General features: G+C 47.0%; 1 protein-coding gene across 2 annotated transcripts; it reads right to left on the reverse strand.

Moving 5' to 3' along the window:
* Nucleotides 1-461: 461 nt before the first annotated feature.
* On the reverse strand, nt 462-11,650 carry LOC121533542 (cathepsin F). 2 transcript variants are annotated; one of them, XM_041839597.2, is made up of 13 exons: nt 11,242-11,650; nt 8,723-8,833; nt 7,724-7,805; nt 7,537-7,601; nt 7,347-7,425; nt 7,114-7,227; nt 2,707-2,855; nt 2,318-2,414; nt 2,008-2,208; nt 1,779-1,843; nt 1,240-1,330; nt 1,072-1,130; nt 462-694 (listed from the first exon to the last, which is right to left on the reverse strand). In XM_041839597.2, the coding sequence occupies exons 1-13, from the start codon at nt 11,473-11,475 to the stop codon at nt 620-622; spliced, it is 1,422 nt and encodes a 473-aa protein (XP_041695531.1). In that variant the 5' UTR covers nt 11,476-11,650; the 3' UTR covers nt 462-619. The 2 variants fall into 2 exon arrangements, with proteins under 2 accessions (XP_041695531.1, XP_041695523.1); XM_041839589.2 differs by having other exon boundaries at nt 7,347-7,428; nt 11,242-11,649.
* Between the last annotated feature and the right edge of the window lie 12,061 nt (nt 11,651-23,711).

Genomic DNA, 23,711 nt, shown 5'->3' on the forward strand with positions numbered 1-23,711 from the left:
GGCACTCTAAAATGTGCTGTTTTGTCACACAACACAATGCCACAGACATCTCAAGTGTTAAGCGAGTGTGCAATTGGCATGCTGACTGCTACCCCGTGGGTGGGCCAGTCATTTGAAATCCATAGATTAGGGACTAATTCATTTATTTCAATATAATTATTTCCTTATATGAACTGTAACTCAGTAAAATCTTTGAAATTGTTGCATGTTATGTTTATATTTTTGTTCAGTATAGATACAAATGTAAAAACCTACAGTAAAATCACAACAAAATATTAGTACTACCTTGAAACTATAACTTAATCGGAGCTGGTTTGTTTTGGTAAAGAAGAATGAGGTGATGTATGAATTAATACTGCCTCCCCTATTTGAGTAAGGTGTCAGCAGGTCTTCCAGTGCTCTGTGCAGTGTTCTGACTACACAATTATGGGGGTAGGGTGAGTAGCATTGCAGTTTGGTCAGTTTGTAGGTAGTGTGTGTGTGTGTGTTTTGGGGAGGGTGTTGGGTTTGTTTTTCTGTGTCAGGAAAAGGTTGGCATCAAATATTATTCAGGTCGTGTATATATATATATATATATATATATATATATGTGTGTGTGTGTGTGTGTTTGTCATATCGCCTAGTTCACAATGGCAGACGAGCACATCTTGTTGATCCCACAGAGCCTGGATCCTCTGTACAGGTAGTAGTAACCCTGGAGGGAAGGAAGAGGCAACAGGACATGTCAGTCCATGAACACACAAATACACATGTCAAAACTTCTATTTGCACAATATGTTCCAAGAGTTCATGCCTGACTACACTCTTAGAAAAAAGGGTTCCAAAAGGGTTCTGCGGCTGTCCCCATAGAAGCAATTTTAGATCCAAGTAAAACTATTTGGGGTTCCATATAGAACCCTCTGTGGAAAGGGTTCTTCTATGGGGACAGCCGAAGAATCCTTTTTGGTTCTGGATAGCACCTTTTTTCTAAGAGTGTAGGTTTTATGCATGCATTGCAAACAAATACACTCGGTTTGCAAATCCCCACATAATGCCTCTTCATAGAGGTTCAGTGTGACAGCTTTCTCTTACCTGTTCTCCATAGTCCTCTCCCCAGCTGTTCTTGATGGCCCAGAAAGGTTTGCCTTGACCTGTACACAGAAACAACCAGACACACGACTCACAAATTCTGACTCATCACTGTGTTGTTATTGCGCTAGGTTAATGTAAGGTAAATTAGTAGTTAAGTGTCAGTCTCACGTTCTCCGTAGCCCACGAGCAGCACTGCATGGTCAATCATCCAGGGGTTGCAAAATATCTTCAGAGGGTGGGAAACGCCCTTCCTGTAGAACTGAGGAGAAAAGGAGAGAAAGGGTGGTGGGATTAGACAGATGTATACTAGTATAGTGACTAGTATCTTAGTTACTGCCATGTTGTGTTCCTACCATGTTGTTGTCATGTGGTGTTGCTACCATGCTGTGTTGTCATGTGTTGCTGCCATGCTGTGTTGTCATGTGTTGCTGCCATGCATTTGTTGTCGTCTTAGGTCTCTCTTTATGTAGTGTTGTGGTGTCTCTTGTCGTGATGTGTGTTTTGTCCTATATTTTTATTTTTAATCCCAGTCCCCGTCCCCGCAGGAGGCCTTTTGCCAGGCTGTCATTGTAAATAAGAATTTGTTCTTAACTGACTTGCCTAGTTAAATAAAGGTTAAATTAAAAATAAAACGTAATTGTTCAGTTGCGTTTTAGTGATGCTAATTTAAGTATCAATAAGGAGCATACAGCAGTGATGCCTGTTACCTGCATTGCGAAGGCGTTCAGGGCCACAGATACTGGTCCATTCTCAGCCAGCCAAGCAGCGATTTCTAAACATAAAAAGGGAAGGAAACCAAGATTAACACATGAAGCCAACCCTCCTCCATATGTACCACATTGTTCAATCTTCATCCAAACGTCTGTGTCTTTCTGTGTACCCTACCCTCTCACGCTACCTTTTTTCAAAGTATCTTTATCCTCTTCTCCCACTCACCGTTCTCGTCCTTGGACAGCTCCACAGAGCTGTTGATGTAGGCGGTGACTTTGTTGGCGGTGAAGTCACAGCTCTGCTTCTTGCCGGTGTAGCTGTAGTCAGTCTCTGTCTCCAGACCACCCAGCTTCTCGATAGCTTCATATGCGTTTGATGGAAGCCCGCCCCCACAGGCCTGGTCCACAGTATCACAGTCCACCAACTCTGTGAGTCACAGGACATTGAACCAATCAATTCAAGGCTCTTATGTAGAAAAGGGAAACTGTACTGTTGTACAGGTGAATGTATGATACCTACAAATGCTTGTGCTTACCTTGCTCAGAGAGAGACACTAGTTTGCCAGTTTTCGCGAACCACTGGCCCTCAATGTTGCCTGTCACTGAGAATGCCCAGCAAGAACCACACATGCCCTGCAATACAAACACAAACCACATAATCAGCCGTACACACACACAGGCATTACCTACCTCCACACACAGCCATTACCTACCTCCACATTTTCCATGAATTGTGTCATATCTACAGTATGAATGACTTTTGCGTACCTATAAATGTTTAGTGAAGCATCAATGCAGAGTCATGAATACTTTATGAATGCTATATAAAGCCTTTTTAAGTTATTTGCCCGATCATAAATACACATTTACAGTCATACCTGTAGTCATCTCCAGTCTGTAAGACCATCTCTAAACCCGGTCCTACCTGGTTCTTGACGGGGCTGACAGCTCCATGCTCTCTCCAGTCCCAGCTAGGCGGGGCAGGGCCGCGGGGCATGGCTGCAGGCTTCATGGACTGCTGGAGGTTCTGCTGGCTCAGCAGGGGGTTCAGGTACAGAGTCCTAAACTCCTCCTCTGTAGGGAGAGAGAAAGAGGGTTGAGGGAGGAGAGAAAGAAAAGATAAGGATTATTCACAGTGTATAGCTGAGGAGTTGTACTGTAGCTTTGTGGGACTACCTTCGAGATCTGCTACCCGACCCGAGCCCGACATTATACATCGGGTTAGGGCCAGGTAGGGTCTGTTTTTTCATCAATAAATAGGTTACGGGCAGGGCTCTGGTATCAATAAAGTGTTCACAAACATTTTGAAGCTGAGCCATTTGCTCGTGCTCTGCTGCAGTAATCATATCTGACTAAGGTCATAACATGGTGTCAGAAGTGCATCAAACTCATCAAATACAAGTCAGGAGAGACTCAGAGTGCATGCAGAGTGAGCTGCGTGCAGGGAGCGAGTGACTGACAGAGAGGAGCAGCTAATGGATTTCAAATTAAATAAAATGTTATTTGCCACATGCGCCGAATACAACAGGTGTAGACCTTAGAGTGAAATGCTTACTTACAAGCCCTTAACCAACAACGTAGTTTTAAGAAAAAAAGTTAGTCGAGGTAATTGAGGTACTATGTACATGTGGGTAGAGTTAGTGACTATGCATACATAATAAACAGAGAGTAGCAGCAGCGTAAAAGAGGGGGTGGGGTGGGACAATGCAAATAGTCCGGGTAGCCATGATTAGCTGTTCAGGAGTCTTATGGCTTGGGGGGGTAGAAGCTGTTATGAAGCCTTTTGGACCTAGACTTGGCGCTCCGGTACCGCTTGCCGTGCGGTAGCAGAGAGAACAGTCTATGACTAGGGTGGCTGGAGTCTTTTACCCTTTTTAGAGCCTTCCTCTGACACCGCCTGGTATAGAGGTCCTGGATGGCAGGAAGCTTGGCCCCAGTGATGTACTGGGCCGTACACACTACCCTCTGTAGTGCCTTGCGGTCGGAGGCCGAGCAGTTGCCATACCAGGCAGTGATGCAACCAGTCAGGATGCTCTCGATGGTGCAGCTGTAGAACTTTTTGAGGATCTGAGGACCCATGCCAAATCTTTTCAGTCTCCTGATGGGGAATAGGCTTTGTCGTGCCCTCTTCACGAATGTCTTGGTGTGTTTGGAACATGGTAGTTTGTTGGTGATGTGGACACCAAGGAACTTGAAGCTCTCAACCTGTTCCACTACAGCCCCGTCGATGAGAATGGGGGCGTGCTCAGTCCTCATTTTTTTCCCTGTAGTCCACAAACATCTAATTGTTTTAAATTTTTTAGTCATTTATCCAGAGCGACTTACAGTTAGTGAGTGCGTACATTTTCATACTGGCCCCCCGTGGGAATTGAACCCACAACCCTGGCGTTGCAAACGCCATGCTCTACCAACTGAGCTACATCTCCTTTGTCTTGATCACGTTGCGGGAGAGGTTGTTATCCTGGCACGTACACCGCCAGGTCTCTGACCTCCTCCCTATAGGCTGTCTCATTGTTGTTGGTGATCAGGCCTACCACTGTTGTGTCGTCGGCAAACTTAATGATGGTGTTGGAGTCGTGCCTGGCCATGCAGTCATGGGTGAACAGGGAGTACAGGAGGGGACTGAGCACGCACCCCTGAAGGGCCCCTGTGTTGAGGATCAGCGTGGCAGATGTGTTGTTACCTACCCTTACCACCTGGGGGCAGCCCGTCAGGAAGTCCAGGATCCAGTTGCAGAGGGAGGTGTTTAGTCCCATGGTCCTTAGCTTAGTGATGAGCTTTGAGGGCACTATTGTGTTGAACGCTGAGCTGTAGTCTGTGAATAGCATTCTCACATAGGTGTTCCTCTTGTCCAGGTGGGAAAGGGCAGTGTGGAGTGCAATAGAGATTGCATCATCTGTGGATTTGTTGGGGCGGTATGCAAATTGGAGTGGGTCTAGGGTTTCTGGGATAATGGTGTTGATGTGAGCCATGACCAGCCTTTCAAAGCACTTCATGGCTACAGACGGGTCGGTAGTCATTTAGGCAGGTTACCTTAGTGTTCTTGGGCACAGGGAGTATGGTGGTCTGCTTGAAACATGTTGGTATTACAGACTCAGTCAGGGACATGTTGAAAATGTCAGAGAAGACATTTTCAGCGCATTGGTCAGCGCATGCTCGGAGTACACATCCTGGTAATCCGTCTGGCCCTGCGGCCTTGTGAATGTTGACCTGCTTAAATGGCTTACGCACATTGGCTATGGAGAGCGTGATCAGTCATCTGGAACATTCAGTGTTGCTTGCCTCGACGTCTGGTAAGCTCGTGGCTGGGTTTCCCTTTGTACTCTGTAATAGTTTGCAAGTCCTGCCACATTCGACGAGCGTCAGAGCCGGTGTAGTACGATTCAATCTTAGTCCTGTATTGACTCTTTGCCTGTTGAATGGTTCGTCGGAGGGCATAGCGGGATTTCTTATAAGCGTCCGGGTTAGAGTAACGCTCCATGAAAGCGGCAGCTCTACCCTTTAGCTCAGTGCGGATGTTGCCTGAAATCCATGGCTTCTGGTTGGGGTATGTACGTATGGTCACTGTGGGGACGAAGTCATCGATGCACTTATTGATTTACATTTGAGTCATTTAGCAGACGCTCTTATCCAGAGCGACTTACAGTTAGTGAATACATATATATATATATATATATTTTTTTTATACTGGCCCCCCGTGGGAATCGAACCCACAACCCTGGCGTTGCAAACGCCATGCCGGCCATTCCCTCCCCTACCCTGGACGACGCTGGGCCAATTGTGCGCCGCCCATGAGTCTCCCGGTCGCGGCCGGCTGCGATGCAGTGCCTTAGACCACTGCGCCACTCAGGGGTACCTATGAAGCCAGTGACTGTATTGATGAAGCCAGTGACTGATGTGGTGTACTCCTCAATGCCATCGGAAGAATCCCAGAATATATTCCAGTCTGTGCTAGCAAAACAGTCCTGTAGCTTAGCATCTGTGTCATCTGACCACTTCCTTATTAACCGAGTCACTGGTGCTTCCTGCTTTAGTTTTTGCTTATAAGCAGGAATCAAATGGAGGGCGAGGGAGAGCTTTGTACGCATCTCTGTGTGTGGAGTAAAGGTGGTCTATTGATTTTTTTCTTCTAGTTGCACATTTAACATGCTGGTAGAAATTAGGTAGAACGGATTTAAGTTTCCCTGCATTAAAGTCCCCGGCCACTAGGAGCGCTGCCTCTGGATGAGCGTTTTCCTGTTTACTTATGGCCTTATACAGCTCATTGAGTGTAATCTTAGTGCCAGCATCGGTTTGTGGTGGTAAATAGACAACTACCAAAAATATAGAAGAAAACTCTTGGTAAATAGTGTGGTCTACAGCTTATCATGAGATACTCTACCTCAGCGAGCAACACCTCGAGACTTCCTTAGTATTAGATTTTGTGCACCAGCTGTTGTTTAACAAATATACACAGACCGCCACCCCTTGTCTTACCGGAGTCAGCCGTTCTATCCTGCCGATGTAGCGTATATCCCGCCAGCTGTATGTTATCCATGTCGTCGTTCAGGCACGACTCGGTGAAACATAAGATATTACAGTTTTTTATGTCCCGTTGGTAGGATATCCTTGATCTTAGGTCGTCCATTTTGTTTTTTAATGATTGTACGTTGGCTAATAGGCCTGATGGAAGAGGCAGATTACTCGCTCGCTGTCGTATCTTTACAAGGCACCCCGACCTACATTCACGATATCTGTCTCTTTCTCATTCGGATGACAGGGATTTGGGCCTTGTCGGGTGTTTGTAGAATATCCTTCCGACTCGTTGAAGAAAAAATCTGTCCAATACGAGGTGAGTAATCGCTGTCCTGATATCCAGAAACTATTTTTAGTCATAAGAGACGGTGGCAGAAACATTATGTACAGAATAAATTACAAATAACGTGAAAAAGAACACAATAGCACAATTGGTTAGGGGGCCGTAAAACGGCAGCCATCTCCTCCGGCGCCATCTTTACTAACGGAGGAGGTTATTTCTGATTTGAGGTTGAGCGGGGCCTCAAATTTGGCAGAAGTAATCAGGCCATTGGTAGGGTGGGGCCTGAACGTCGCAGGCATGGGTAGGGCTTAACATTCATGCCTGCGCAAGTCTCTAAATCAGCTATGTAGAAGTGGAATTACTCAACAGATTAGCTCTCTTTGCAAGGGAACATGTTTCAAACTGTGACAGAATCACACACAGGATGTGCTGTTGCTCCAGAGAGGGCAGACAGTGAGCTCTCCGGCACGCTCAATGGTTGTTCTGGAATTGTGTCAGGCTTGTTAATCTGCATTCTCACACATGCACACACACCTGTGAGGTCGCTGAACTTGGTGACCCCGTACTCAGCTGTGCCCTTGTCCAGAGACTGGAGCTTCTCAGCGGTCTTCATGTTCTCATGGAAAATACGCAGCCGCCGGTCAGCCTCTGTAGCAGCAAAGGTCAGAGGTCAGACAAAAACGTTATGTTTAGATGTTTTACCATCTCATCTGTGGAGTTGGATGGACGGTATTGTGTAAAATTATGGATTTACATTTATCGCTTACCCTCTTGGCTGCTGTAAGTCCTATTGTATCTGACCATGAACTCTTTGAACTGACCCAGAAGCTCCACGGAATCCACTGACTCCTGTCACAAAAGAGAAGTTGATTATTGACAAGTAAATGAAATATATACACATACAGAATAAAAGAGAAACTCAAACACACATACAACAAACGCTATGTTTTCTATTACCTCAACTGGTTTGGTGGAGAGGGGCAGAAATTCAACTTTGTTGGTCTCAACTGGTTTGGGATCAACTGGAAACCAAGTATTATGAAAAACTATTAGATGTAGCTATGAGTATTTATATAAACAATCCTGAAACAAATAAACACACAAAGGTCAATTTAGTTCCCACAGTTGAACCTATGACACTAACCTGCTGGCTGGCACTTCTGTTTGAGCAGGGTGGACTTGCTCTCCCAGGGAATGTCCCAGACCTCAAACACACACACCTCCGTCTGACAGAGAACACATAAGCGGAGAGAACATGGTTAGTGAGATAATCTGTGTTTGTTTTATTGGGCTGCTGTGTTCATGACTTGTTTATAGACGGTGTATTAGAACGTAATGTATTGTTATGTGCGCTTTAGAGAAATGCCTGTTTAAAATGATTCACGTCAAATTAAATTAGATGTTCAATAGCATGGGAACATACAGTACATGTCCTTTGCATGTGGCCTAATGTTAACAATAATAACTAATTTCCTCCGTCAACAACAGTCTATTTCTGAACCTATACAGAAATGAAGCAGAGGGGTGACCACTAGGAACACTTTGTTCCCTTGACCTTGGAGACATTTCTGATTAAGTTTCTGCTAAGTCATGAAAACAAATACACAGGCGGAACAAAGAATAATATATAATAATATGCCATTTAGCAGACGCTTTTATCCAAAGCGACTTACAGTCATGTGTGCATACATTTTTACGTATGGGTGGTCCCGGGGATCGAACCCACTACCTTGGCATTACAAGCGCCATGCTCTACCAATTGAGCTACAGAGGACCAGGGGGAACAGAACTGGTCTGGTTGTGCACATAGTTGCAGTAACAGTGTGTCAAATCCAAGTCATGAGAAGTTATTTATCTTAAGGTCTTGGTCACATGACTAGCGGAAGGGCGAGCTGAACAGACGGACAGAATAATAACCTCCTGTAGACCCAGATACACACAATGGCCTTGATACTGGATACTCAGTGTTGCCAGTTTATTTATATTAGGTATTGCCAATGTTCACTATTGCGAAACTTTGAGTTTTTATTTTATTTGATGAGGAGGTCTCTGATATTAGTTTAGCTGTAATTTACCTCCAACAACCCACACTGTTATCATCCCAAGACAGAAAAACAAACAGACCCACACATACTGGCCTCACCTTCAGGTTGTGTTCCTCGGGGTAGAAGTCACAGGTCCTCAGTCTGGCAGCCTTCTTACACTGGGTGTTACTTAGCTCCACCATGATGCTGTATCGGATACCCTTCACCAGCTACAAGACAGTCAATACACAGTGAAGGTAGGCCTCTTTAAAAAAAGTATTAAATTCTGCAGTTGTTGTTTTGCCATCTAGCCTACAATTTAGCTCTGACGTCACTTTCAAGACCAATCCAGTAATTATGGCATTTATAGGCCTAGCTAAACGGTCTGATTATGCTGGAAATTGCAGGTCTCTAATTCAGCTTGTCTAGCGGAGACAATAGGTGTCACGGATCCCCCCGGTACTGCTGCTCATTCCGTTCACCAGCTCCGGAGGTCTACCTCACCGGCCTTCTAGGTGTCACTGAACTAGATCATTACCACCAACCCCGGACTGTCTTGTCTCATTAAGCACACCTGGTTCCCATTCCCCCTGATTAGTAAGTGTATATATATGCCCTCTGTTCCCCATTGTCCTTGTTGATAATTGTCCGTTGGTCTCGTGAGTACCGTGTGGAGGTTACACCTCGCTCTTTGTTTGGGTTACATCCCTTTGATATGTGTTTGTGTTAGGTGGAGTAAAATACACCCCTAATACGTATTCCTGCGCTTGTCTTCTAATCATTATACAACGTGACAATAGGTTTGTTGAGTCCGAGACCAGTGTAGGGGAAGTTACCTTGGAAAGGTAGTTTACCAAGCTAACAATTACTACACACAAAGAAGTTAAGCTAAACTAAAAAGGTACCCTTAAGAAACATAACTTACTGAACTAAAGTTACTCTGAAAAAGTACTTCACTACATCCAAACTACTTCATGAAAAATTATCATATATAATCTGAAATGTCAGACTACAAATTGCAAGAACAAATCACTTTGGGGTCGTATGTTAGCAGAATGTGTAACTTCGTTTTTAATAGGCTAAATTACATTCTGTTAACATGACCCCAAAGTGATTTGTTCTTGCAATTTGTAGTCTGACATTTCAGATATGATAATTTATCATGAAGTAGTAACTTTAGTTCAGAGTAACTTTAGTTCAGTAAGCTATGTTTCTTAAGGGTACCTTTTTAGTTTAGCTTAACTTATTTTAGTGTGTAGTAATTGTTAGCTTGGTAAACTCTTGAGTAACTTCCCCAACACTGGTCTCTGTCTCAACAAACCTATTGTCACGTTGTATAATGATTAGAAGACAGGCGCAGGAATACGTTTTAGGGGTTTATTTTATGCCACCTAACATGTTACACAAAAGGATGTAACCCAAACAAAAAGTGAGGTGTAACCTCTACACAATACACGGGATGAAACCCGTTAACAACAAGAGCACAATACACGGTACTCACGAGACCAACGGACATGAGAAAATTATCGACAATGGGGAACAGAGGGCACATATACACTTACTAATCAGGGGGAATGGGAACCAGGTGTGCTTAATGAGACAAGACAGTCCGGGGTTGGTGGTAATGACCTAGTTCAGTGACACCTAGAAGGCCGGTGAGGTAGACCTCCGAAGCTGGTGAACGGAATGAGCAGCAGTACAGGGGGGATCCGTGACACCTATTGTCTCCGCTAGACAAGCTGAATTAGAGACCTGTAATTTCCAGCATAATCAGACCGTTTAGCTAGGCCTATAAATGTCATAATTACTGGATTGGTCTTGAAAGTGACGTCAGAGCTAAATTGTAGGCTAGATGCCAAAACAACAACCGCAGAGCTTAATTCTTCTTTGCAATGTAGCTAACTACTTGAACTACACAAATTTTTTTGCAAAAATAAAATGTGGGTGAAGTAGGCAAGAATTTATTTTCCGGCATCAGACCTGCCAAATGATCACGTGAAACAGTTTGTGTTTAATAGGCTGTTTCACGTGATCATTTGGCAGATCTGATGCCGGAAAAGAAAGGAAATTCTTGCCTACTTCACCCACATTTTATTTTTGCAAAAAAATTAGTGTAGTTCAAGTAGTTAGTTACATTGCAAAAAAGTAATTAACTACTCGAAAGCACTACGTAGACTACCACCAAACTACTTCAAAATGTAGTTAGATTAGTTGAACTACATGTATAGGACACTGGTATTATTCCTGTGGACATCAAATGTAATGTGGATACAGGTTAGTCATTAGGCAGTATGAAAAGCAGCATTTTTTAAATTGTAGGCTTAGTTGATAATGTGGAAAACTTAACTGAAATCATTGTTAAATATTAGCGTGCTTGGTTGGGCTGCAGTAGAGTTAAAGGCCTATACAATTTAGGCTGAGCTACACAGATGTCATGCAGTTCAGACGCACTAGAACAGGTTGGTGCGCTCTGACGTAGGCAGTGGCATTATCTCACGAACTGAAATCTGTGATGGCCTACAATCACAATGGACATACACTTGATTTTAGGCTAATAACAGATTTATTTACATAGCACATGTTATGAGATAAAAAATAATAATAAACAAATATACATTTTCACAAGACTGTAGTCTACCTGTTTACTGGCAGAGAGGATCTTGCTAACTCTGCGAACGTGCATCGCATTGGACCCCTTGTTATAGCGCTCTTCTGCAAATTTCAGTGCCTTCTTCAAACCTGGGTCATTTTCCGACACACGGACGGCAGACCCGGGTGCCCCCATCAAAGGGCCATCCAAATCAGCCAGAACCGAGCCCAAAACCGCCAGGGTTAGGCAAAAGAGAACGGGGTGCCGAAATCCGACGTCCATGTTTACCCGTCTGTCTGTAGAGCAAAACAACTCCAACGGAGGGTGGACGGTGAGATTATAAAACGGGATGTTTGTTTTTCCCAGTTACCTATCAATGCGACAACAAATCAGAAGACCGCCCCAAATAGAAATGGTTACACAATGGCTACAATGGCCGTGTTCGAGAGGATGAAACCCGCAATGTATCATGGGTAAATTGTGACTGGCTGACCGATCTACATTAATGAGTAGTTATTGGCAGGTGATTTGTAGATATAATATTTGAATTAATATCCATTCCAAAGACAAGAAATTGTGTAATATCCTATTGTGAAGAGACTGGCTCAGACTTGGTGCCAAATTGTGAAATATTTCTACATCCAAAATATTACTCAACAACCGCAACTTTGTCCTGTCTCACACACAGACTTGTGATATTCTGCTATGTATTACACTTACAAAAGTCTTGATAATTAGAAAATATTGAATGCACCTGTTTAAAAAAAGAGTAAAATAAATGGAAACTATATACATATTAGATGTGCAAAAGCCATTTGTTTCTTATTTTTAAAAATATAATACAGTTCTCTAGTATAGTGTCACTACCACCACGACGAGCAAATTACATGATAATAACGTTTTTTCAAAGGTTTGTGTACTTGGTTACCATGGAAATGAATAGTGACAGTGGAGCACATGGACGTCATGGAGAGATTCAAATTTGGAGTTCGCATGCTAGAATCCCTGCTATTTATGACCAAATACTGTAAAAATGTCATTCCCACCACATAATGAACTGTGATGGTAAGGACAGAATATGGTGGTAATGACAAAATGTATTAGTTAATCAATTTTTACTTACCTTAATACCTGAAAAGACACACACATTACATATATGATCATGGTTCAGTTGAAATTGAACACGTATTTGCTAAATAAGACCATTACATGTTGTATCATGTTAAGATGATTGAGTGATTTTGATGTCTATTCATATGGTTGTTACTGACTTTCATTATTTATTTTCTATAAGATTCCCCCTAAATCAACCAAGGAGAGGACAAGGACATATATAAACAAAATCAAACAAGATCCTATAAGATACCAAGAGTATCTTAAGAAACAAAAAGGAAGATACCTCAATAGAAAAGAAAGTGGATAACTGAACCCCATCTCACAACTTTACCAGTGAGAAAAAAAGGGGGGGGAAGTATGTAAAGCAAAATAAACCAAAGAAACAGAAGATCAACTATCCAGAAAATAGTGATTATGGAGTCATACCTGTCAAGGAACACACCACCACACTCACCTGAAGTCTTACAGCTACAGAATGATGACCTACCTGCCCCTCGAATGACTCCACATCTATGTGATTGTTTTGGCCCACAGACCGTGATAATTCAACAAACAGAGGCAAACAAAGCACAACCTTCCACTTCAACCTACACAGCACCACAGCCATCTCCTAGCTCAATACAGCCCATTGCAGACATACATGAGGGACTGATTGGAAAGTGGTGTGTTGTGAAATATAATGAAGACCCTTACCCTGGTATTATACAAGATGATGATGCAGAGAGCTGCGCTCTAGTCAAGCTGATGAGTCGTGTGGGAGCCAATCTATTGTTTTGGCCTATGAGAGAGGACATTGTATGGTACCAACCAGAGAATGTGCTTGGGCTTGTCCCTGAGCCTCATCCAGTGACAAAACAGCATATGATGCTTGATGGCGCAGTCTGGGAGGAAATTTGCTCTCTCGTTAAGCATTAAGGGCAAAACCTAATCTTGAGTGAGCACACACCTGTCTGAATCAATAGACTGTAACCAGTGAACAATCATTTGTTTAATGTCAACCAGTGTTTCCAACCTTGTACATGTATTTCTGCCTAATGCATTGAATCACAAAATTGTTCTAAAATATGCTTTAAGTTCTTGAGGCATGTAACCTTTGTTTTTTTAGGTTTTGAATGGTGTGTTCTATATCTTCAATAAAATTAAACATGTTCAACTGTGATATTAAAATGTTTAATGGTATTTTTCATCAGTTGTTTTATATGAAATGTCTTTTCCACCAGACTGTCATTACCACAACGCTAAGTCATTACCATCACGGTACATATTGTTGAGGAAAAGGTGTATGAAATTACACTTGATATAGATTATTTTTCCCATAAGTGAACCTTATATGCTTGCTCTTAAGATAATTCCTAAAATAATGTAAAATATTAAGATTTTGATATGGTAAATACATGTTTCTGAGTATCATCAAGGCAAATATGGACATTTAGACATGACAATGATGAATATATATAATTAAGAAAACTTCCAAATAGTAAAAAAAAACATAATTAAAAAATAAACATTTGAAATGTTATATAAAATAACAAATTTTATGATGTGGTGGTAATGACATTTCTCCTCTGGTATTTGGGGAAACCGATAAAAATCTTTATATTCTTAAATAGTATGGTCTCAGCCACTATTAGATCTTGCTTCCAGGCAGAGTGAAGAAAATATTCAGCTAGATAAAAAGCAGTTTCAAGAGGTTTCATTTTCAAAAACATCTAACATCCAAAAGCGCCCGTATTTGCAAAATCAACCTTATACATTATGAAGTTTCATTTACATTTAAAAAAGTAATTTGAAACTGTAACCTTCCGTGAGCGATGTGACCCATCCGGTGCTTTTTTCTATCTCAGTAGCCTATTGGAGAGCTTGTCTATAAAGGGACTGACGCAGTGTTTTATATCATTTTATTTGTGCTGCAATAAACGCTCTAGAAGTTGGGAGAAGGTGGACAACTTTTACTGCTGTTCTCAAATTAGTTATTGAAACAGTAGCCCAATTCTATCTCTACACTGTCACGATCGTCGTAGGAGTGAGTAGACCAAGGCGCAGCGTGTGAAACAAACATGACTTTATTTAATTAAAGTACTAACAAAACACGACTCGTGAAGTCCACGGTTAACAATACCGACACGGAACAAAACCCACAACACCCAAGGGAAAACATACAGTTTAAATATGGCTCCCAATCAGAGACAACCCACAACAGCTGACACTCGTTGCCTCTGATTGGGAGCCACTCTGGCCAACATAGACATAGAACAACTTAGAATACCCAACATAGAAAATGAACACATAGAATGAACACACCCTGGCTCAACATATAGAGTCCCAGAGCCAGGGTGTGACAGTACTCCCTAAAGGCGCGGACTGCGACCGCGCCTCAACTAAAGCAAAACAGGGGAGGGCTGGGCGGGCATACCTCCTCGGCGGCGCTCCGGCTCGGGCTTGCCCACCACCCTCCAACAAACCCCCATAGCGCCCCTGGTCCGGTCTGGCCCCGCTGGCTGGAGCTGGACTGGACGTAGCAGGAGCGGTAGGCTTCAGCTCCTTAGTGGAGCAGTAGAGCGGTACCTGAATTGGCACCGATGACCCAGGCACGGGTTGTGCCGGACTGACGACTTCGCACCCCTGGCTTGGTGCGAGTGGCGAACGGGCCGGGCCGGCTGGCGACGCGCACCGTAGACTTGGTGCGAGTGGCAGGAACAGGCCGGACCGGGCTGGCGACGCGCACCGTAGACTTGGTGCGTGGAGCAGGGACAGGCCGGACAGGGCTGGCGACGCACACCGCAGGCTTGGTGCGTGGAGCAGGGACAGGCCGGGCAGGGCTGGCGACGCACACCGTAGGCTTGGTGCGTGGAGCAGGAACAGGCCGGGCTGGGCTGGCGACGCACACCGTAGGTTTGGTGCGTGGAGCAGGGACAGGCCGGGCCGGGCTGTCGACGCACACCGTAGGCTTGGTGCGTGGAGCAGGAACAGGCCGGGCAGGGCTGGCGACGCACACCGTAGGCTTGGTGCGTGGAGCAGGGACAGGCCGGACAGGGCTGGCGACGCACACCGTAGGCTTGGTGCGTGGAGCAGGAACAGGCCGGGCTGGGCTGTCGACGCACACAGTAGGCTTGGTGCGTGGAGCAGGAACAGGCTGGGCAGGGCTGGCGACGCACACCGTAGGCTTGGTGCGTGGAGCAGGAACAGGCCGGGCTGGGCTGTCGACGCACACCATAGGCTTGGTGCGTGGAGCAGGGACAGGCCGGGCTGGGCTGTCGACGCACACCGTAGTCTTGGTGCGTGGAGCAGGAACAGGCCGGGCTGGGCTGGCGACGCACACCGTAGGCTTGGTGCGTGGAGCAGGGACAGGCCGGGCTGGGCTGGCGACGCACACCGTAGGCTTGGTGCGTGGAGCAGGAACAGGCCGGGCAGGGCTGGCGACGCACACCGTAGGCTTGGTGCGTGGAGCAGGGACAGGCCGGACAGGGCTGGCGACGCACACCGTAGGCTTGGTGCGTGGAGCAGGAACAGGCCGGGCTGGGCTGTCGACGCACACAGTAGGCTTGGTGCGTGGAGCAGGAACAGGCCGGGCAGGGCTGGCGACGCACACCGTAGGCTTGGTGCGTGGAGCAGGAACAGGCCGGGCTGGGCTGTCGACGCACACCGTAGGCTTGGTGCGTGGAGCAGGGACAGGCCGGGCTGGGCTGTCGACGCACACCGTAGTCTTGGTGCGTGGAGCAGGAACAGGCCGGGCTGGGCTGGCGACGCACACCGTAGGCTTGGTGCGTGGAGCAGGGACAGGCCGGGCTGGCGACGCACACCGTAGGTTTGGTGCGTGGAGCAGGAACAGGCCGGGCTGGGCTGACGACGCACACCGTAGGCTTGGTGCGTGGAGCAGGGACAGGCCGGACAGGGCTGGCGACGCACACCGTAGGCTTGGTGCGTGGAGCAGGGACAGGCCGGGCAGGGCTGGCGACGCACACCGTAGGCTTGGTGCGTGGAGCAGGAACAGGCCGGGCTGGGCTGGCGACGCACACCGTAGGTTTGGTGCGTGGAGCAGGGACAGGCCGGGCCGGGCTGTCGACGCACACCGTAGGCTTGGTGCGTGGAGCAGGAACAGGCCGGGCAGGGCTGGCGAACGCACACCGTAGGCTTGGTGCGTGGAGCAGGGACAGGCCGGACAGGGGCTGGCGACGCACACCGTAGGCTTGGTGCGTGGAGCAGGAACAGGCCGGGCTGGGCTGTCGACGCACACAGTAGGCTTGGTGCGTGGAGCAGGAACAGGCCGGGCAGGGGCTGGCGACGCACACCGTAGGCTTTGTGCGTGGAGCAGGAACAGGCCGGGCTGGGCTGTCGACGCACACCGTAGGCTTGGTGCGTGGAGCAGGGACAGGCCGGGCTGGGCTGTCGACGCACACCGTAGTCTTGGTGCGTGGAGCAGGAACAGGCCGGGCTGGGCTGGCGACGCACACCGTAGGCTTGGTGCGTGGAGCAGGGACAGGCCGGGCTGGGCTGGCGACGCACACCGTAGGCTTGGTGCGTGGAGCAGGGACAGGCCGGGCAGGGCTGGCGACGCACACCGTAGGCTTGGTGCGTGGAGCAGGGACAGGCCGGACAGGGCTGGCGACGCACACCGTAGGCTTGGTGCGTGGAGCAGGAACAGGCCGGGCTGGGCTGTCGACGCACACAGTAGACTTGGTGCGTGGAGCAGGAACAGGCCGGGCAGGGCTGGCGACGCACACCGTAGGCTTGGTGCGTGGAGCAGGAACAGGCCGGGCTGGGCTGTCGACGCACACCGTAGGCTTGGTGCGTGGAGCAGGGACAGGCCGGGCTGGGCTGTCGACGCACACCGTAGTCTTGGTGCGTGGAGCAGGAACAGGCCGGGCAGGGCTGGCGACGCACACCGTAGGCTTGGTGCGTGGAGCAGGGACAGGCCGGGCTGGGCTGGCGACGCACACCGTAGGTTTGGTGCGTGGAGCAGGAACAGGACGGGCTGGGCTGACGACGCACACCGTAGGCTTGGTGCGTGGAGCAGGGACAGGCCGGACAGGGCTGGCGACGCACACCGTAGGCTTGGTGCGTGGAGCAGGGACAGGCCGGGCAGGGCTGGCGACGCACACCGTAGGCTTGGTGCGTGGAGCAGGAACAGGCCGGACCGTACTGGGAACACACACCACTGGCCTTAAACGGGGATCAGGAACGGGCCGGACCGGACTGGCAATACACCTCAGTACCTCTCGCCGTGCCTCTACAACTTCCTTCCCTCCTCTCGCCAATGGCTCCCGTAACCCGGTGGCCTTCTCTCCTCGTCTCCCCTTTCGCCCTGTGGCAGCCTCCTGCTGCCCAGTCGCCCATGCCGTGTGCCCCCCCCTAAAAATTTCTTGGGGTTGCCTCTCGCCTGTCCGACGTTGACCCGTTTGGCGCCGCTGCTCCTCTCCTGCCTGGGTCTCCCCCTTTATCGCCTTCCGGTACCGGACGGCCTCCTCCTCAGTAATCTGCCCCCAACCGAGGAGGACATCCACAAGAGTCACCTCCTGCGTGTGTTCCTGGACACGCTGCTTGGTCCTGGTATGGTGGGTTTTTCTGTCCCGATCGTCGTAGGAGTGAGTAGACCAAGGCGCAGCGTGTGAAACAAACATGACTTTATTTAATTAAAGTACTAACAAAACACGACTCGTGAAGTCCACGGTTAACAATACCGACACGGAACAAAACCCACAACACCCAAGGGAAAACATACAGTTTAAATATGGCTCCCAATCAGAGACAACCCACAACAGCTGACACTCGTTGCCTCTGATTGGGAGCCACTCTGGCCAACATAGACATAGAACAACTTAGAATACCCAACATAGAAAATGAACACATAGAATGAACACACCCTGGCTCAACATATAGAGTCCCAGAGCCAGGGTGTGACATACACCAATATCCGAAGTCATTGAGACATTTGGAGGTGAGTTGTAATGCTTTAGCAGGGTGCTCTCTATGTCAGCAACAGTCAGAGTTTATTCATATGGGACTATATCTTTCCACCCAGTTGTATCATTTAATAGCAATATTAAAAGTGTAATTTCATGTTAATGTTGGTATATTTTTGTAAAATTAGTGTCGATTGTTGAATTAGGTCCTTCATAAATCAGCTTTTTAGGAATATTCTGTATTCTCCAAACTCTCTATCTTGACAAACTTCTCTCATCTCATCATCTGATGTAGTTTGGTTACACTAGCCTCTTCTCATAAGCCCTCACATATAGAGTGCATTCAGAAAGTATTCAGACCCATTGACTTTTTCCACATTTTGTTATGTTACAGCCTTATTCTAAAATTGATTAAATTGTTATTTCCCCCCTCATCAATCTACACACAATACCCCATAATGACAAAGCAAAAAAAGGTTTTTAGAAATGTTTGCTAATTTATATATTTTTTAAAAACTGAAATATTAAATTTACATAACTATTCAGACCCTTTACTCAGTACTTTGTTGAAGCACCTTTGGCAGTGACTACACCCAGCCTCATGTCTTTCCACTCCTTTCCTCTTTTGACCTCACCCTCTCACCGTCCCCCCCTACTCACAAGGCAGGCAATACGCTTGACCTCATCTTTACTAGATGCTGTTCTTCTACTAATCTCACTGCAACTCCCCTCCAAGTCTCCGACCACTACTTTGTATCCTTTTCTCTCTCGCTCTCCTCCAACACTACTCACTCTGCCCCTACTCAGATGGTAATGTGCTGTCGCAACCTTCGCTCTCTCTCTCCCGCTACTCTCTTCTCTTCCATCCTATCATCTCTTCCCTCAGCTAAATCCTTCTCCCTCCGATCTCCTGATTCTGCCTCCTCAACCCTCCTCTCCTCCCTTTCTGCATCTTTTGACTCTCTATGTCCCCTATCCTCCCGGCCGGCTCAGTCCTCCCCTCCTGCTCTGTGGCTTGACGACTCATTGCGAGCTGACAGAAGAGGGCTCCGGGCAGCCGAGCGGAAATGGAGAAAAACTAGACTCCCTGCGGATCTGTCATCTTTTCACTCCCTCCTCTCTACATTTTCTTCCTCTGTTTCTGCTGCTAAAGCCACTTTCTACCACTCTAAATTTCAAGCCTCTGCCTTTAACCCTAGGAAGCTCTTTGCCACCTTCTCCTCCCTGCTGAATCCTCCTCCTCCTCCCCCTCCCTCCTCCCTCTCTGTGGATGACTTCGTCAACCATTTAAAAAAGAAAGTTGACGACATCCGAACCTCATTTATTAAGTTAAATGACACCGCTGGTCCTGCTCACACTGCCCTACACGATGCTTTGACTTCTTTCTCCCCTCTCTCTCCAGATGAAATCTTGCAACTTGTGACGGCCGGCCGTCCAACAACCTGCCCGCTTGACCCTATCCCCTCCTCTCTTCTCCAGACCATTTCTGGAGACCTTCTCCCTTACCTCACCTCATTCATCAACTCATCCTTGACCGCTGGCCATGTCCCTTCCGTCTTCAAGAGAGCGAGAGTTGCACCCCTCCTCAAAAAACCTACACTTGATCCCTCCGATTTCAACAACTACAGACCAGTATCCCTTCTTTCTTTTCTCTCCAAAACTCTTGAGCGTGCCGTCTCTAGCCAACTCTCCTGCTATCTAACTCAGAATGACCTTCTTGATCCAAACCAGTCAGGTTTCACAACTGGTCATTCAACTGAGACTGCTCTTCTCTGTGTCACGGAGGCTCTCCGCACTGCTAAAGCTAACTCTCTCTCCTCTGCTCTTATCCTTCTAGACCTTCTAGGCCTTTTAGATCCTCCTCTCCACCCTCTCCGAGTTGGGCATCTCCGGCGCTGCTCACTCTTGGATTGCGTCCTACCTGATAGGTCGCTCCTACCAGGTGGCGTGGCGAGAATCTCTCTCAGGGCTCAGTTCTAGGCCCTCTCCTATTCTCTCTATACACCAAGTCACTTGGCTCTGTCATATCCTCACATGGTCTCTCCTATCATTGCTACGCAGACGACACACAATTCATTTTCTCCTTTCCCCCTTCTGATAACCAGGTGGCGAATCGCATCTCTGCATGTCTGGCAGACATATCAGTGTGGATGTCGGATCACCACTTCAAGCTGAACCTCGGCAGGACGGAGCTGCTCTTCCTCCCGGGGAAGGACTGCCCGCTCCATGATCTTGCCATCACGGTTGACAACTCCACTGTGTCCTCCTCCCAGAGTGCAAAGAACCTTGGCGTGACCCTGGGAAACACCCTGTCGTTCTCCACTAACATCAAAGCAGTGACCTGATCCTGCAGGTTCATGCTCTACAACATTCGCAGAGTACGACCCTACCTTACACAGAATGCGGCACAGGTCCTAATCCAGGCACTTGTCATCTCCCGTCTGGATTACTGCAACTCGCTGTTGGCTGGGCTCCCTGCCTGTGCCATTAAACCCCTACAACTTATCCAGGACGCTGCAGCCCGTCTGGTGTTCAACCTTCCCAAGTTCTCTCATGTCACCCGCTCCTCCGCACACTCCACTGGCTTCCAGTTGAAGCTCGCATCTACTACAAAACCATGGTGCTTGCCTACGGAGTTGTGAGGGGAACGGCACCTCCTTACCTTCAGGCTCTGATCAGACCCTACACCCAAACGAGGGCACTACGTTCATCCACCTCTGGCCTGCTAGCCCCCCTACCTCTATGGAAGCACAGTTTCCGCTCAGCCCAGTCAAAGCTATTCGCTGCTCTGGCACCCCAATGGTGGAACAAGCTCACCCACGACGCCAGGACAGCGGAGTCACTGACCACCTTCCGGAGTCACTTGAAACCCTACCTCTTTAAGGAATACCTGGAATAGTATAACAGTAATCCTTCTACATTTTCAGGTCTCTCCAGAGATGTTCGATCGGGTTCACGTCTGGGCTCTGGCTGGGCCACTCAAGGACATTCAGAGACTTGTCCCGAAGCTACTCCTGCATTGTCTTGGCTATGTGCTTAGGGTCATTGTCCTGTTGGAAGGTGAACCTTCGCCCCAGTCAGGTCCTGAGCGCTCTGGAGAAGGTTTTCATCAAGGATCTCTTTGTACTTTGCTCCGTTCATCTTTGCCTCAATCCTGACTAGTCTCCCAGTCCCTGCCGCTGAAAAACATCCCCACAGCATGATACTGCCACCACCATGCTTCACAGTAGGGATGGTGCCAGGTTTCCTCCAGATGTGACGCTTGTCATTCAGGCCAAAGAGTTCCATCTTGGTTTCATCAGACCAGAGAATCTTGTTTCTCTGAGAGTCTTTAGGTTCTTTTTGTCTCCAAGCAGGCTGTCATGTGCCTTTTACTGAGGAGTGGCTTGCGTCTGGCCACTCTACCATAAAGGCCTGATTAGTGGAGCGCTACAGAGATGGTTGTCCTTCTGGAAGGTTCTCCCATCTCCACAGACGAACTCTGGAGCTCTGTCAGGGTGACCATCGGGTTCTTGGTCACCTCTCTGACCAAGGCCCTTCTCCCCCGATTGCTCAGTTTGGTCGGGCGGCCAGCTCTAGGAAGAATCTTGGTGGTTCCAAACTTCTTCAGTTTAAGAATGATGGAGGCCTCTGTGTTCTTGGGGACTGTCAATGCTGCAGAAATGTTTTGGTACTCTTCCCCAGATTTGTGCCTCGACACAATCCTGTCTCGGAGCTCTACGGACAATTCCTTCAACCTCATGGCTTGGTTTTTGCTGTGACATGCACTGTCAACTGTGGGAACTTTGATAGACAGTTGTGTGCCTTCCAAATCATGTCCAATTAATTGAATTTACCATAGGTAGCCTCCAATCAAGTTGTAGAAACATCTCAAGGATGATCAATGGAAACAGGATGCACCTGAGCTCAATTTCGAGTCTCATAGCAAAGTGTCTGAATACTGATGTAAATAAGGTATTTCTGTTTTTATTTTTACTAAATTCGCAAAAAATGTTTAACTTGTTTTGATTTGTCATTATGGGGTATTGTGTGTAGATTGCTGAGGATTTTTATTTATTTAATCTATTTTAGAATAAGGCTGTAACATAACAAAATGTGGAAAAAGTCAAGGGGTCTGAATACTTTCCGAAGGCACTGTATGTATCTTCAACGGTGCTCTTTATAGTCCATATACTCTCTATAGTCTCTGAGTGTCTATAGTCTCTATAGTCTCTATAACCTCTCAGTCTATACTCTCTATAGTCTCTATAGTCTCTATAACCTCTCAGTCTATAGTCTCTATAGTCTCTATAACCTCTCAGTCTATACTCTCTATAGTCTCTATAACCTCTCAGTCTATACTCTCTATAGTCTCTATAACTCTCAGTCTATACTCTCTATAGTCTCTATAACCTCTCAGTCTATACTCTCTATAGTCTCTATAACCTCTCAGTCTATACTCTCTATAGTCTCTATAACCTCTCAGTCTATACTCTCTATAGTCTCTAGTCTATATAGTCTCTATAATCTCTGTAGACTCTATAGTCTTGCTGCTACTTCCTAAACATATAGAATAACACCTCGTTCTCAATAACACCTTGTGCTATTATCAGTGGTTCTCAGACCACGTAGACACTTCTCATAAATGCCTACAAACAATTGTCAGTGGGGCTTTTTCTGCCCTCACTCTAGCCTTCTCCTAAGACTAGCTATAGCATTCTTAAGACTATGGTACCTTACTTCCTTTTTATGGTTAGTTTTATTTTAAATTTTAAATTATGTTTTATACAAATTCATTGAAATGGACTTACTGAAATTCAGTAGACGTGTCCCTCAGAGGTTCGCGGATCAGGTGTCTTCCCCTGGGCAGCTCACAGTGAAAGTCTGGTCTGGGCGGGTCCACGTCGTCGTTGGTCAGACTTGAATTTCCCTCACGCCTTCACGCGGAATGTGCCACCGGTGTTTCCTCGCAGACCTTCACTGGGATGCCACCGGTGGAATCACTGATTGTTCGTGACGCCAAGATTGTGGTGGAAATTCAACACCATGGACACCTGAAGTCAATATTAAATGAATCACTCTTTATTATCACGGCCGGAGAGGTTTACATTATTCATTATTCATTATTAACGTTGGTTCCTGCATGTGACTGACTGATACCTCACGACTGATACCTCACGACTGATACCTCTTTCAAAGCTGGGACCTTGAAACTGAGATACTCCTTTGGTTCCCAGAGCAATGTTCTGGGCATACACTGACAATTGGTCTGAGGAGGAGGTCACAGTCACCTGCACTAAACAAGATAGAGTGAGAGGAGATGCTGTGTACAATTCAAGGCTATCTCTTCAGACAATAAAAATGTCCCTCACAGTAGAGTGCTGCAGAGATGTTTGTCCTTCTGGATGGTTCTCCCATCTCCACAGAGGAACTCTGGAGCTCTTTCAGAGTGACCATCGGGTTCTTGGTCACCTCCCTGACCAAGGCCCTTCTCCCCCGATTGCTCAGTTTGCCCGGGCTGCC

This window comes from Coregonus clupeaformis, chromosome 2 (genome assembly GCF_020615455.1).
Source record: "Coregonus clupeaformis isolate EN_2021a chromosome 2, ASM2061545v1, whole genome shotgun sequence".
Taxonomy (NCBI): domain Eukaryota; kingdom Metazoa; phylum Chordata; class Actinopteri; order Salmoniformes; family Salmonidae; genus Coregonus; species Coregonus clupeaformis.

Excerpts from the sequence above, each read along its gene's own strand:
- LOC121533542 (XM_041839589.2), bottom strand. The coding sequence starts at position 11,475 with ATGGACGTCGGATTTCGGCACCCCGTTCTCTTTTGCCTAACCCTGGCG. Across the intron at positions 7,806-8,722 it reads CCGAGGAACACAACCTGAAG|ACGGAGGTGTGTGTGTTTGA; the intron begins GTGAGGCCAGTA and ends GTTCTCTGTCAG. Across the intron at positions 1,331-1,778 it reads TGAACGCCTTCGCAATGCAG|TTCTACAGGAAGGGCGTTTC; the intron begins GTAACAGGCATC and ends TTTTCTCCTCAG.